The following is a 15,624-nucleotide window of genomic DNA, read 5'->3' as shown; positions in this document are numbered from 1 at the left end:
ATGTTTTATTAAAATGCACTCCAGTGATGCAGAGAATGAGCAGCACATTTAAGGAAGTTCATTTTCACACTTTCAGGCACACTGATCTATTTTACACATATAACTCATGCTCCCTTTATATTTAGGGTATCAAACCTGCAATGTATTCAGAGCTGCCCAAGTGCTCTCAACTCCCACGGATCTCAAGGGAAATGGGAGTTGAAGGCACTCAGCACTTCTCAGGAGGCTGTCAGCATCTTACAGGAATGGGGCCTTGTCTTAAAGTGATCTTAAAATCAGGACTGCTACATTCTTCAGTTCAACAATTTTTAGAAAATTCCAATTCAAGTAAAAACAAATGGATACAACTTTTTTAAATGTTTCATACCGAACTGGAGTCTGTGGAAGTATAAGATTAAGCTCTTCATCTGGGTTGTTTTTCCTTGGTGTTCGTTCCAACTGCAAGCTGTAGAAGGGGAAAAAGCAAAACCTTATGGAGTACTGATCTTTGAATATAGCAAGTCTCAAAGAGGTTTTCTAAAATTAGGGTTACCATACGTCCTCTTTTTCCCGGACATGTCCGGCTTTTTGGCAGTCAAACCCCCGTCCGGGGGGAATTGCCAAAAAGCCAAACATGTCCGGGAAAATGGCGGCTCTGCTCCTCCCCGACTCTTCGGCTCTGTTTAAGAGCCGGGCTGCCCGAGCGCTACCGGCTTCGGGCAGCCCCTGTGCCTCCAGACCCTGCGCCCCCAGCCGGGCACTTCCCCTCCCGGGCTCCGGTGGCGCAGGGGCTGCCCGAAGCCGGTAGCGCTCGGGCAGCCCGGCTCTTAAACAGAGCCAAAGAGGAGCAGAGCCTCCAGCCGCGGCGGCTCTGCTCCTCTTCGGCTCTGTGTAACTTACACAGTGTAAGTTACGCAGAGCCGCCGCAGCTGGAGGCTCTGCTCCTCTTTGGCTCTGTTTAAGAGCTGGGCTGCCCGAGCGCTACCGGCTTCGGGCAGCCCCCGTGCCTCTGGACCCTGTGCCGCCGGAGCCCAGGCGGGGAAGTGCCCAGCTGGGGGCGCAGGGTCCGGAGGCATAGGGGCTGCCCAAAGCCCAAGCGCTACCGGCTTCACGGTTTGCCGGGCAGCCTCCAGACCCTGTGCCCCCGGCTGGGTGCTTCCCCTCCCGGGCTCCAGCCGCGCTGGGGAAGCGCCGGCTGGGGGCTGCCCGGCAAACCCTGAAGCCGGTAGCACTGGGGCAGCCCTTTCCCCCTGGCTGGGAGTGGGAGGGAGGAGGGGGCGGAGGTGGGGCTGGGCTAGGGGTGGGGAAATGGGCGGGGCCAGGGCCTGTGGAGGGTCCTCTTTTTTTATTGATGAGATATGGTAACCCTACTAAAATAATTTTTTTAAGCTGCTGGAAAAAAAAAAAAAATCTGTGCACCAGATTTTCAGGAGAGCTCAGTATCCAGCAGCTCCCATTTTTCATTGTCTGTAAATCACTGATTTAAGCTAAATAGATAAAAAAATGGGTTTAAACTGTTTATGTACAGCTGTATTAAGGGTTTTCCCTGGCTTAACTATGTCAGTTTAGTCCATTTAGTTAAACCAGGGCATTCTTCAGCCACACCCACTGCTTTAGAGGATGCATATTGCAAGCTCTCACACCTTCATTGAAGGAACAAAAGTGCTGAACTTTTAAAGACGTCCTTTCTCCAAAACATTAACCACTGAAGTTCAACAGGAGTTAACAAGTCTGAGACAATGTAACTAAAGGTTTTGTCTGCATGGCCCTGCAGTTCAGCTTAGGGAGGGTGTAAATAACAGTGCACACCAAAGTGCTGCACTATAACTCCCTGGTGTGAGCACTGTGAGCATGAACTAAAACTCATGCCTGCAGAGTCCACATGGAGGAGTTACAGTGCAGCACTTTGGTATGCACTCACTCCTGTAGGCCAAACTGTGGGGCAATGTAGACAAGCCCTGAGAACCCATTCCTCTCTCAATTGCTCAACTTGCACTCATGGATCCAGGGACTTGTGTAGAATGGGAAAATAAGCAATGTTAAAATATGTTAGTGAATATGTTAATATGTTTTTACATATCAGTTAGCACCTAGTTTAGACCGGCCAGGACAGTGATTAAAAATGTGTTACCTGAATAACAAGCCTAAAAAACAAACAAACAAAAAGATTTTCAGGCTAGACAGGACCTGAATTTCCAGTGTAAAAAGTGACCAGACAGAACAGTAAAACCTTTTAGGGTATCTTTATATATCATATAGAAGTAAAAAGAATTAAGAAGAGTGTGTTACCATTCTATGTGATTACGCTGTAAAGTTTCATCATTATCCAGAAATAATCGTGCATCTATATCTTTATTTTTCAGGTAAAGCTCTTCATATTGTCTCGAGAGATCCTCAACCTGAAAAATGTGAAAGTTTTATTCTTACAGGATCAATTCTGAGGATGTATTGAATATTGTATTCATGAACTAGGGAGAGGAAGGGTTCATTCTGTATTTTAATATAGATATTTAATTTATTTTGACACAAATCTTTCAATTCCCAAAGTCATTTCACTATACATATAATTAGGGCTCTGTGTCTGTCACAGAGGTCGCAGAAGTCACGGATTCCGTGACTTGTGCAGCGGCCAGTGTGGCTGATGCTAGGGCTGCCCAAGCAGCTGGCTTGGGGACCAGCTGCTCAGGTGGCCCCAGGGACTGCAACACCGGCCATTGCTCGGGCAGCCCTGGGCAGCCGCCCCTGGGGCAGCCAGAGCAGCCGCTGCTCCCAGCAGCGGTCCCCAGGGCAGCTGGGCTTTGGCAGCTGATGCCATTGGCCCTGCCCCTGGCCCCTACAACAGCCTATTACGAGATGGAAAAATTGAAGTTTGGAGCCCACATTTCCTCAGAAATTTCTCCTGGAGCCCTGAAAATAGCTGAAATTTCATTGAAATGGGGTAAGTCTTTTAGAGAGTAGGAGTGGTGTGCCTACAAATAAGTGGCATTTTATAAATACACTGACTCCTGGGAAGACCTTTCTATATATCTGGAGCTCTGTGCTGTGAGAGCAGGGTCTGGCTGGATAGGGAAAGAAGCAATCACAGATTCAATTCAAATCTCCCAAGCTCTTAGGTTTGGAGCTCCAGAATGCACTGGTGCCTCAGAGGCCAGGAAGTTTGAAATCCACGACCCAAGAGCAGGTTTTCTGGCAGCTATTAGTTCTCTCCACTGCGTGACCTTGTCTTATTTCTTTTTAAAAAATCCCTAGGCAATTATATGCAGTATGTTTATGAAGCTTCAAGACTGCACAGTTTTTTTGTTTTTGCATTTTTTTTTAAACTGAGCATCAACATAGGAGTTGGGGGAGAGGGGGTTAAAGTTACTGGCCAGATTTTGGCCTCTACTCCAGTTTTTGCACTGCTCCTGTATGGCCATAAACACATCTTAGGCAGCTATCAGAGGATGCTCACAGGTGGCATAGAGTCAGCTCAACTGGCTCTATGCCACCTACCCCCATAATACGCTTCAGCATGCTGGAGGCAGGATGTGTGCCCAGATTCCTGCTGTGCTCTACCAATCCCCAGATAGCATAGAAGACAGACCACTCTAAGGCTAAGGCTCCATAGTGTAGACGTCAATGACAACATAGCCTCCTAGTGTAGACACAGCTTACATCAGTAGTTTTTCTGTTGCTGTAGGGACACCATCTCCCTGAGTGACACAGCTATGTCCATAGAAGCATTCTTCCATCAACATAGTGGCTTGTATGCTGGGGGTTTTAGCAGCATAACTATGTCAGTCACAGGTGTGTTTTTTGCACACCCCTGACCAACGTAGCTATGGCAATATAATTTGAATGGAGACCAAACCTAAGTTGCATGTGAGGCTGAGATACGCCCAGCCAGTCCCAAAATTGGGATGCTTAGTGCCACTTTTAATTCTCCACTCTCAGCTGCTCCAGGCAAATCTCAGCTGTAACACATCATTTATCCCCATGATTATATAATTATATGTTTTACTCTAGTCAGATTATCTTCAGAGTTCCATTATAACCCCCTCTTTTCATACAGTATGTTCATAACTTGTTCAACATGTGTCTTTTGGCAGGAAAGCATTTACTACCCCACAATTTTCTGAAAATTAAGGTTTTTTAAAATAGATTTCTTTTCCATTTCAGAAAATCAGCCTTACATCATAAACCAGTCAGCGGCTGCTACTGCTGCCGCCTTGTTCACCTAGCACAAATTTTTACCAAAAACAGCAGCTGTAATTGTGAATTCACCTCCAACGCCCATATTTACCACAAGTATGAATGTCACATGCACACCTATAGGGGGATTTAAACATTAACATTAAGCAGCCCAGGCAGTTTTGCTTACTTCTGAAAAAAGAATTTTAGTCTAAATATATTTATATCCAATGCTAACGGCTATTTATGGAAATGACACATGCTACTAGCAGGAGCGCTGCCAGCTTTTCTGCCGCCCTAGGCGGCGGAAGGTCCTGCCCTGAAATGCTGCCCCCCACAGAGGCAGCAGAAGGTCCCGCCGCCGAAATACTGCTGCGGTTGCCAACCCGCAAATTGTAGCACCCTAGGCGACCGCCTAGATCGCCTAATGGGTTGCGTCGGCCCTGGCTACTAGGTCCTATAGCACTGATCACAGCTAAGGCTGAAAATTCTGAGAGAAATATTTGTTGCTAGTTTTGTACAGGCCTTCATTTGACCTCTGCCTATTGCACTGTGTATAGTCCTTTATTTTGGGGTATCTCTGGAGTTCCTCACTCTGGAAGAGTGAGAATCCAGTGGTGATGGTATTTTTAAAGAAGGTGGAATTTGTAATCTTGCAGTATTTGAAGTACCATCTCATATGATTCTCATTCACAGAGTTTGGGAGATAATGTTTTTCAGGTGGTTTTGATGTTAAAATTCTGTGTGAGAGGTTTATGTAGAACTAGCAATAGTTAAACAACTGATTTGTTTTGTAGGTAGGTTGCATTAATCTGTCAGCTAGGAACTATGTAGTGTGCTAACTTTGTCTGAGTGTGACTGGAAGTTCAGCCAGAGCTGGAAGGCGTGAGTCTCCTATGCTTAGGGACTGTTTTTGTTTTTCTTGTAAGTTTACTGTTGGTAAAGACTATCAAAGTAGTAGTGGGCTTGGAACTCAAGACAGAAGAGGTCTGTAGTGGGTCCTATGTTTTTGCTTTGTCTTTCCTGTTAAGAGCCTGAATAAAATATAGCTCTCCAGGAAGTGTGGAGATTCTGGTTTACACAACAGCTTCAATAAAACATTTTCCAGTTACCAGCTTTGCCACGAATACAGACTGAATCACAGTAGTTTAATTGTGTAAAGGCCATTTTTAATCCAATTTGAAAAAAAAAAAAAAAAAATTAATATATCTTATGCTTCATAAATGCTTACTGGTTAAGGTCTCAGTCCGGCAACTATAATACATGTAGATAGACTGCTGCACCCACACTGAGCTCCAATGAAGTGAAGAGGGCTCTCTGCGAGGTACAGCAGTCCACAGTTTAGTCAATTGCAAGAGTACAGCCTAAATCTTGAGGATATTTATATATCCAAGAGCAGATTAGCTAAATTGAATTAAATTTAAAATTGAGAAGGTGTAGTATTAATTTTAAGAGAGATTTGCTTGATTTTGCAGCCTTTATATTGCTGTAGCATTAAATAACCTATTGAAATCAGAGGAATGAAGCACGGTTTAAATTGTACTTCATTTTGAGAAGAGTAACAAGTTCATCCCCAGGAAGCGCATTCTTAAAGTTTAAATAAAATTAAAAAAAAAAAAAAAAAAAAAACAACTGTATATCCTATATTAAGAAGACACTTAAACAAAAGGCCTGTTGTGAATCTTGGAAATCCTATTAAGTCACTTTTTCTTGTGAAACACACCTTTAATCCATTATAGGCTTCTTCCAGTGACAACTTTAGAACTGCAGTACAGTGAAAGGACACTTACGTGATCTTAAACATTTTAGAATGAACCACAGTATATATAACAAATATTTTTAATTGCTCTAATTACCTCCGGAAGTCCATTTGAAGTTACAATGCCAACAGAATTCAAGAACGGAATAAAGCTTGTGAAATATACATTTTTGACCTGGAAAAAGTAAAATGGCATAACATTACCAATGTATAGCGGTACTAAACATACATTATTTTTACAAACAAGACAGCAAAACAAATTGACTATGTTAAGCTTATTATAAGCCAGGGGTAGGCAACCTGCGGCACGCGAGCTGATTTTCAGTGGCACTCACACTGCCCGGGTCCTGGCCATCAGTCCGGGGGGCTCTGCATTTTAATTTAATTTTAAATGAAGCTTCTTAAACAACATTTTAAAAACCTTTTTTACTTTACATACAACAATAGTTTAGCTATATATTATAGACTTATAGAAAGAGACCTTCTAAAAACATTAAAATGTATTACTGGTACGCAAAACCTTAAATTAGAGTGAATAAATGAAGACTCGGCACACCACTTCTGAAAGGTTGCCGACCCGTGTTATAAGCTATTCTTAAATTACCTCAGATAGTACTTAATTTCAAACATTCAGTCAGAAATAAAAAACTATCCACACAGCTGAAGATTTAAGTTAATTACTAAACTGTGTGTGAACATCTACATCCACTGCTAAAAAACTTGAAGGGTCAAACTGTGGGGGGGGGGCAGGGGCGGGAAGGTACTCTTTCGAGCTCCAGTTTCTTCAGTTTCTGTTCACAGGAGACTGCAGATATTCATCATATCCCTCTCTTACATGCCAATATGCGGATTAAAAGAGCAGTTACCTTAGTTTCTGTGGTTCTTTAAGATGTCTTCACATGTGCATCCTATTCATAGTGTGCGAGTGCCCCAGCAGTATAGCTTGGTGTTTCCATTATCAGCATCCTGTAAGAGTCATGCTCACACTTCTCAAGTCCTTGCACTCCCTCTCCCGAGAGCATAAAGTGAGCAATGACCCCAACTGCCACCCAGTTTCTTCACCGCTCAGAATCCAAGACTCCAAGCTCCAGGGAAGGGAGGGGGACGACTTGGGATCCACACATGCAGACATCTTGAAGAATCAGTTACTATTAGATAAAGTGATGTTCCTCCTTTGTACTGCACATGTGGATGATCAGCTAGAAGTAACCTCAAATGGAGGTGGGAGCTAAGAGTTATTTGGGAAAGAGGGAGGAAAAGATTACAAAACCACCCTTCCAAAATGGGCACCTGTACTAGAAGCATTCACTAATAAATAACGTTTTGTAAGCATTTGAGCTAAAGTTCAGGTAACTGCTCTGCAAGTCTCCAGTATTGGTACCTGACTTAAACATGAAACCGAGGTCTCTTCTGCTCTGGTAGAATGAGTTCAAATGTTTGAAAGGGGACTTAATATATGCACTTCAAATACAATCAGATACCCATTTTGAGATGAAGTCTTTGAGATGAAGCAGACATTCCCTGGGATTTATTACCATAAACAATAAAAAAATCTTTAAGTTTTACAGGAAGATTTAGTTCTATCCGGAGAGTAGAACAATGAATCTTTTCACAGCCAAGGTACATAATTTAGCTTCAGCTGGAGACTAACGAGGTCTTGGAAAGAAAATTGGTAAAAGAAGAAATTGATATGACAGTCCAACAATATTTTTGGAATAAAAGATGGATGACATCTCATAGTTACCTTGTCCATATGAAAAACTGCGTACGGAAGGTTAACCATTAATTCTTGTAATTGATTTATCCTACGTGCTAAGGTAACTGCCACTAATAATGCCATCTTCATTGATTAAAAGTGAATTGGACAGACTGATAAAGAATTTAAAAGGGAGCTCCATTAGAGAAGGGAAAGCACTAGATTTAAATCCCACATTGGAGCAATCTTTTTTTTATAGAAGGGGGGCGGGGGGGAAAACACAGGCCTCTCAGAAATCTGCTCACTCATGACAGAAAACCAAAACCTTCTATAAGCAGATGAAAAGTTGATAGCACTGCCAAATCTACCTTAATTGAAGAACCAAACTGGAATGTTTTAAATATAATAAATAACGTAAGATTTTTGGACTAGAACACTGAGAAGTAATATGACCCTTTAATAATACCCATAAGGAGATTGCAAGAATTACATATACTTCAAAATGAAAGCAGACTATTTCCTGCTCTGAAGTAAGCTATTCTGTACTTCTGAAGAATATTCTCTACCTAATGAAGACATCCAGAAACCACCCAAGCCATGAGATGTAGTAATCCTGGATTCGGGTGAAAAACTAAGCCATGGTTCTGCAATATTATGTTGCACTGAAACAGAAGCATGATAAATTGATGATTGGTCAAAATCAGGAGTTACAAAAACAAGAACTGGCAAGGACAAGTGGGAGCTATCAGTATAACCTCAAGCTTCCTTGCTTTATCTTCCTTAACACCCCTGGAGTTAGAGAAAACGGAGGAAAGGCATACATCAAATGGAGTGATTAGCAAATCATGAAAGCTTCCACTATAGATCCCAGACTCTTTCCTGCTTGAGAACAAAACAGATGCTTTGAAGCAACAGGTATATCTGGAGAAACCCTCCCACCTTTAGAAGATTTGACCAATAATGAATAATTTAACTCCACTCACGAGACAGTCACTTTTCTGCTTAGTGAGTCTGCTAAGCCACTGTTCTCCCCTACAAGGTGGAGAGCTATCAAATTGATACGATTCTGGATACACCATTCTTGCAGAGCTGAAACTTCTTGATATAGAACTGATCTGGCCCCTCTTTGTTTATGTAGTGGGCTACTGTGCAGTTGTTTATGAGAATTTGGATGAAAGAATCTGATCAGTGGTAGAAATGCCTTGCTACTAGACTCAAACATTTATGTGTATGTAGGACTCCCCATGAAGCCACAGATTGAGTCAGCATCAGACCTATATGTGCTCCCCAGTGCTTCATGGATACATCAGAATTGTAGATGGTATTGGAACAGCAACTGGTATTCCCACATGTACATTTTCTTTTGTTGTCCCATCATTTCAAAGAGTTTAAAACTGGTCACTGAAAGTGAGGAGTCCAAATTATGTTGTGCATTTTTCGTTTGTATATTGACTTGATCCAAGCTTCAAAAGGTCAATCACAGATGGGCAAAGAAGTCAAAGCTACGTGACACCATATGGTTTATAAGTTTGAGAAATATCTTCACTGATGCCTGAGTGTGATTGTGAAAGTAGAGGATAAAGTGCCTTATGGTCTGAAATCTGTGAAAGAAATGCACTTGTTGCTATTGAATCTAGTTGAGCCCCTTCACGTTCCATCAGCTAGACCTGAACCAGATTCTATTTTTTTTTTTAATTGATTTTCAAACCTAAGGATGAAAACAGGATCTTCTTCACTTCTAAGGTCACCTGTTCCTGAGATTTTCCTTGTACAAACCCATCACCCAGATGAAGGAAAATGTGTAATCTCTGAGGGGTAGCAGTGTTAGTCTGTATCCACAAAAACAACGAGGAGTCCGGTGACACCTTAAAGACTAACATATTTATTTGGGCATAAGCTTTCGTGGGTTAAAAATCCACATTTTCACTCCATACATCTGAAGAAGTGGATTTTTTATCCACGAAAGCTTATGCCCAAATAAATCTGTTATGAGTGCTGTGACATTGCAGTCTATATGGTTTTATAAAAATATGCTAATGAGTGAATATAATGTAACTGGAATATGCTTCATGCAAAAGGTCTCTTGTAAGGTATCATTACAAAGCTTATAATCTACTGAGTGTGATCATCTGATTTGTATAAATGTACCACTCTTGTATCTGAAACTAGAAATATGAAATATAACTTTGAGGGCCTATTGTAATTATGCAAAGTGTGGGCCATTAATGGTGGTTTGGAATCTTGACTCCCATTAACCAGGACAATTGTCTGCAGCTGGCTGTGTTTTACCTGTAAGTCTTCCTGTATACATGTGTGCTGGCAAGTGGGTTATGAAGTCTTGCAGTGACATGTGATCATGTCACCTGAACTGGAATCCATCTTTAACCTAGTGTCTTTCCATTGAGAAGGAGGGGGTGGGAACCCAGAGAAGGACAAAGGATTCCCGCCTTATGCAAAAGATATATCAAGGGGTGGAACAGGACAAAGGAGGAGGAGCTATCATGAAGAATCCCCTAGCTACCACCTGAGCTGGAACAAGAGCTGTACCAGGGGAAAGAATTGTGCCCAGGCCTGGAACGTGTCTAGTCTGAGGAAAAAACTTACTGAAGCATCTCTGAGGGTAAGATTATCTGTATTCAGTTTTATTAGACATAGATTTGCATGTTTTATTTTATTTTGCTTGGTAACTTACTTTGTTCTGTCTGTTACTACTTGGAACCACTTAAATCCTACTTTCTGTATTTAATAAAATCACTTACTTATTAACTCAGAGTATGTATTAAAACCTGGGGGAGCAAACAACTGTGCATCTCTCTCTATCAGTGTTATAGAGGGTGAACAATTTATGAGTTTACCCTGTATAAGTTTTATACAGGGAAAAAACGGATTTATTTGGGTTTAGACCCCAGTGGGAGTTGGGCATTTGAGTGTTAAAGACAGAAACAGTTCTGTTGCTGCTTTCAGGTAAACCTGCAGCTTTGGAGGAAGTAATTCAGACCCTGGGTCTTTGCTGGAGCAGACGGGAGTGTCTGGCTCAGCAAGACAGGGGTGCTGGGGTCCCGAGCTGGCAGGGAAAGCAGGAGCAGAGGTAGTCTTGACACATCGGGTGGCAGATCCCAAGGGGGATTCTGAGATCTAACCCGTCACAAGTGCCTTTTACATCAATGAAGAATTGAAGGCTCCAGCAGTCTTCCTCAGTGCAGACTTCAAGGAAAGCCTTCTCTCGTCAGGCTCTGGAGATAGGGAGCAGCACTGAGCAACAGATTCAAAGTTTCACATTTGTCAAACAGCACTGATCTCTGACAGCTCCAAAAGTGTTTGGGAAACCTCCTCAGGTCTCCATAATCCTCTTAAACTCAGGAGTCCCATCCCTGGTGACCAGAGCACTCAAGAATTGTGCTGGTACTGAAGAACTTTCTGGACTCTGTCTCTGTTCATAATCTGAAAGTGCCCACATGGACTTTTTTATAAGGAAGAGTTTTAACCTGGACTGTGTTTCTGAGTGCACTTCTCAATAAATTTGAAGCTCACATACTTAACATACTCTTCTCCTGGGCAGTAAAGATACCTGTCATGAGCGTCTGTTGGGGGAATAGCCCCTGCCCCACCCCCACATAATTTAGAAGCCTGAGGGTTTGACTGTTCATGTGACTAAAAACCTACTAATTGACTGGGATTAAATTAGAGGCAACACACACACACCAGTAAACACTAAAGCCACAATAACTCAGTACTAAACTATCCTAACAAGTAACTATAACTATAAATAGGACATCAATGTTGTTCCATTTGCTATGCTTAGAGTGGTCCAAAGGAATTGAATGGCAGTTGGGGTTGTTCAGCTTGTTATACCCTAGAGAAGGAGAGCACAACCCTTATTGGAAACTACTAATGAAAACATTGCAAGCAGCTGCACTGGGGCACACCATGAGTAGAATCCACATGTCGAGTACTCGAAGAAAAACTAAGTTAGATGCTTTATTTCACAGTTTAGTCTCCCATATTAAAAGGCAACTGCATGCACTCTAATAGCAAGAGGAAGAAATATTGAGAAAGGGAAAAGATTACTGACCACTGGATTTAAGCAGACTGATTATCAGGTAAAAAAAATAATTAAAACATGGTTTACTACTGCCTCAATGAATATCAGGTTTTAATCATATTTTTGGATTTCGCCTTGCTTGATGGACATTACACCAAGATCTAATATAGTGAATTTTTCAAAAAGCACAAATCTTACCTCATCTAAGTTACAACCATATTCTTTACAAAGGACTTCAATAACTTTTGTATCTGTGTCAGTTTGTTTTGATGTACGTGTACTCCTGTTCTGACCTCGCCTTGGAGCTCGAGTTGAGCCATTAATAGACATTGCACTCACATGAGATTCTGTAAATACAGTCAGCATTACCACAGGATTTAAAAAAAAACAAACAAGTTGTAATTAAAAACCGAAGACTACTTCGGACCTTTACATTTAAGCCACAAAAGAGGATGATGTGGTTTTAAGAAGAGAGTCTACATATGCTATACAGTAGAACAGGAAGCACACTTATGGTTTATATACCAAGAAAGGGGAGTTGCATCATACAAAATCCACATGAACAGAAAACTAATGAGAGACTATCTGTATAAGTCTTTAGACATTATGTGTTTAAAGCTACTTATGTATGGAATTTAACACTACTCAGCACTTTTCATCCACAGCTTCCAAATCATTTTGCCAATGGTGAGTAAGCATTATTCTCCTGTAACATCCAGAGTTAGGCCACAAGTGAAGACTACATTTCCCAAAAGCTCTACAAAGAAGGTTACTTACTTGTAACCGGAGTTCTTTGAGATGGACTTTGCATATTCACACTCTTGAAATGCACCCAGTAGGTGTAGCAAGACAGTGGTACCTTCTAGTAGTGGCTCACCCCTCCCTTTCTCCTCCCACCGGCAACACTCATGCAGACTCAAGGGGCATGGCATGGCCACCTCAGTTCCTTCCAACCTCTAAAAGTGCAATACCAAGTAAATATAGAATTAGGACTCAGCAGGAGCAGGAAAGGCAGGCAGGGAGTGTGAAAATACAGAGTGCATCTCAGAGAACTCCGGTTACGAGTGTCCTCTGCATATTCCTACTCTTGTGATAGTTTGACAAGCAACACATCAATAAAGACAGGAGAGAGCAGAATCTTAATTGAATAGTGATTGAAGTACTGCACTGTCAAAATGAACTTCAGACCTGGATCAAGATCCAGTACTTAATTTGTGCCAGGGCTTGCCAAGGCCACCTGATTAACAGTATTACTTATTTGCAAAAGAAATACCTTGAGAGCCAGATGGATCACCCTCAATTCTCCAAGGATGTTCTGTGGATGTAACCACCACATTTCAGAAAGCCGAATGTCATTCGGTACTCTATTTTAAGCCAGTTTTGCTGCTGCCTCATTCTGAGCCTGGTACATGGAATTATGTATGTTGTAGAGGCCATGAGGCCCAATAACATAAGAAAACACAGTTGAAAGGGCTGTAGCCCCAGCATTTGTATGGAAATGGTTATTTTCAAGAATCTCAAGAAAAAAAAGCTTTTCTTTCACAGAGTTGAAGACTGACTGAAAAAGGGACCTCTCCTTGTTTATAAAGGCTTAAGATTTTGAAAGGAAAGCAGGTCACCTCAATGGCTTCTTCTAATTCTTCTTTGGATGGGCCCTTCAGGAGTCAATCGTCTAAGTAAGAGAAGATAAAAACCCTTGCTTCCTCAGATGAGATGCTACTGGAGCCAGACGTTCGGTAAAAACTCAGAACACAGCGGAGAGGCCAAAAGATAAGACTCCGTATTGAAGTGGTCTGAATGAAGGGCTAAAGGTAGATATTTGCAGTGGGATATCCTTAGAGATATGGAAATATGCCCCTTTAAGGTCAAGAGCAGCAAACTTATCTAAAGTAGACAGAGACAAAATGATTAAAGCCAGAGACAGCATTCTGAAGTTGCCTGATTCATCTGTTTAGAGCTCTGAGATCTAAAATTGGTCTGAGGTCTTTGGGGATTAGAAAGTAACAGAAGTACAACCCTTTGTTTCTGGAGTTCAGAGGTACCTGTTCTATAGCACTCAGATGAGCCTGTACTTGCTTTGTTAATAGCACCTCCTGAAAAGAAAGGGGATATGGGAGTTGTATGGAGGAAGGACTTTGATGTATAGCCTCTCTTTACTGTATCTAAAACCCATCTGTAATACCCTGTTAGTTTCCATGCACTGTAAATCTTTGACAGTCTCCAAAACCATATATGGGATCTTCCAAGATTGGTTTGAAACGGTTGACTAACATGTCAAACCTGTGGCCTGACATTCAGTTAGGAAGATGTGACTGAGGAATTCTTTGACCTGTCTTGTGTCTGCAAAGATATTTGTTGTTTAGGATACTGTTAAGAACAACCATACAGGGTCAGATCAATGGTCCATCTAGCTCAGTATCCTGTTTTCCACCAGTGGCCAATGCCAGATGCTTCAGAAGGAATTAACAGAACAGGGCAACTATTAAGAGATCCGTTCCCGGTTATCCAGTCCCAGCTTCTAGCAATCAGAGGTTTTGGGACACACACAGCATGGCCTTGCATCCATGACCATCTTGGCTAATAACCATTGATGGACCTATCTTCCATGAACTTACCTCATTCTTTTTTGAGCCCAGTTATAGTTTTAACCTTCACAACCTCCCCTGGCAACAAGTTCCACATATTGACTATGTGTTGTGTGAAGAAGTACTTCCTTTTGGTTGTTTTAAACCTGCTGCCTATTCATTTCAATGGGTGACCCTTGGTTATTGTGTTATATGAAGGAGTAAATAACATTTCCTTATTCATTTTCTCCACCCTATTCATCATTTTATAGACCTCTATCATATTCCCCCTTACTCATCTCTTTTCCAGACTGCAAAGACCCAGTCTTTTTAATTTCTTCTCATATGGAAGCTGTTCTATACCCTTAAACATTTTTGTTGCCCTTCTCCGTACCTTTTTCAATTCTAATATATCTTTTTTGAGAGGGAGCAACTGGCACACAATATTCAAGGTAGGAGTGTACCATAGACTTATATAGAGGTATGATGATATTTTCTGTTGTCAGATCTCTCCCTTTCCTATTGGTACCTAACATGGTTAGCTTTGACAGTTGCTGCACATTGAGCGAATGTTTTCAGAGAACTATCTGTCCACAATGACTGCAAGATCTCTTTCTTGAGCGGTAACAGCTAATTTAGATCCCATTGTTTTGTATGTATAGTTGGAATTGTCTTTCCCAATATGCATTACTTTACATTTATCAACATTGAATTTCATTTGCCACTTTTGTTGCCCGGTCAATCCAGTTTTGCAAGATCCCTTTGTAGCTCTTTGCAGTCAACTTTGGACTTAACTATCTTGAGTAATTTTGTATCGTCTGCAAATTTTACCACCCCACTGTTTACCCCCTTTTCCAGATAATTTATGAATAAGTTGAACAGCACTGGTCCCAGTACAGATCTCTGAGGGACCCTGCTATTTACCGCTCTGCATTCTGAAAACTGACCATTTATTCCTCTCCTTTGTTTCCTATCATTTAACCCATTACTGATCCATGAGAGGACCTTCTCCAATTAATGCCTTTTTTTGTGAGGGAACTTGTCAAAGGCTTTCTGAAAGTCGAAGTACACTATGTCCACCAGATTACCCTTGTCCACATGCTTGTTGACATCCTCAAAGAATTCTATTAGTGAGCCACAATTTCCCTTTATAAAAGCCATGTTGACTCTTCCCCAATGAATTGTGTTCATCTATGTATCTGTTAATTCTGTTCTACACTGTCGTTTCACCTTCACATCTTTTGCAGTGAAAACAGAGGCAAAGAACTCATTGGTCCTCTTGCTGTTTTTTTATTAATTATTATTATTTGGGATATACATTTAGTTAGATCCTCTATTATGGTGTTTTTAAATAGTTTCCACGTAGCTTGTAGGCATTTCACTGTTCCTTTTAATTTCCATTTGACTAGCCTCC

The 15,624-nt window shown here is 41.5% G+C and overlaps 1 protein-coding gene across 6 annotated transcripts in view; it reads right to left on the bottom strand.

Moving 5' to 3' along the window:
- RB1 (RB transcriptional corepressor 1) overlaps positions 1 to 15,624 on the bottom strand; it is a 161,066-nt gene that overhangs the window by 99,031 nt on the left and 46,411 nt on the right. For all 6 annotated transcript variants that reach the window (XM_054014743.1, XM_054014715.1, XM_054014722.1 and 3 more), the window contains exons 8-11: positions 11,845 to 11,993; positions 6,006 to 6,083; positions 2,269 to 2,378; positions 368 to 445 (exon numbers count right to left, since the gene is read on the bottom strand). In XM_054014743.1, the coding sequence (XP_053870718.1) occupies positions 368 to 445; positions 2,269 to 2,378; positions 6,006 to 6,083; positions 11,845 to 11,993 (415 nt within the window). The remainder of the gene's footprint in view (positions 1 to 367; positions 446 to 2,268; positions 2,379 to 6,005; positions 6,084 to 11,844; positions 11,994 to 15,624) is intronic.

This window comes from Malaclemys terrapin, chromosome 1, assembly GCF_027887155.1.
Source record: "Malaclemys terrapin pileata isolate rMalTer1 chromosome 1, rMalTer1.hap1, whole genome shotgun sequence".
Taxonomy (NCBI): domain Eukaryota; kingdom Metazoa; phylum Chordata; order Testudines; family Emydidae; genus Malaclemys; species Malaclemys terrapin.
The sequence above is the reverse complement of the archived record's forward strand: the minus strand, read 5'-3'. Positions and strand labels throughout refer to the sequence as shown.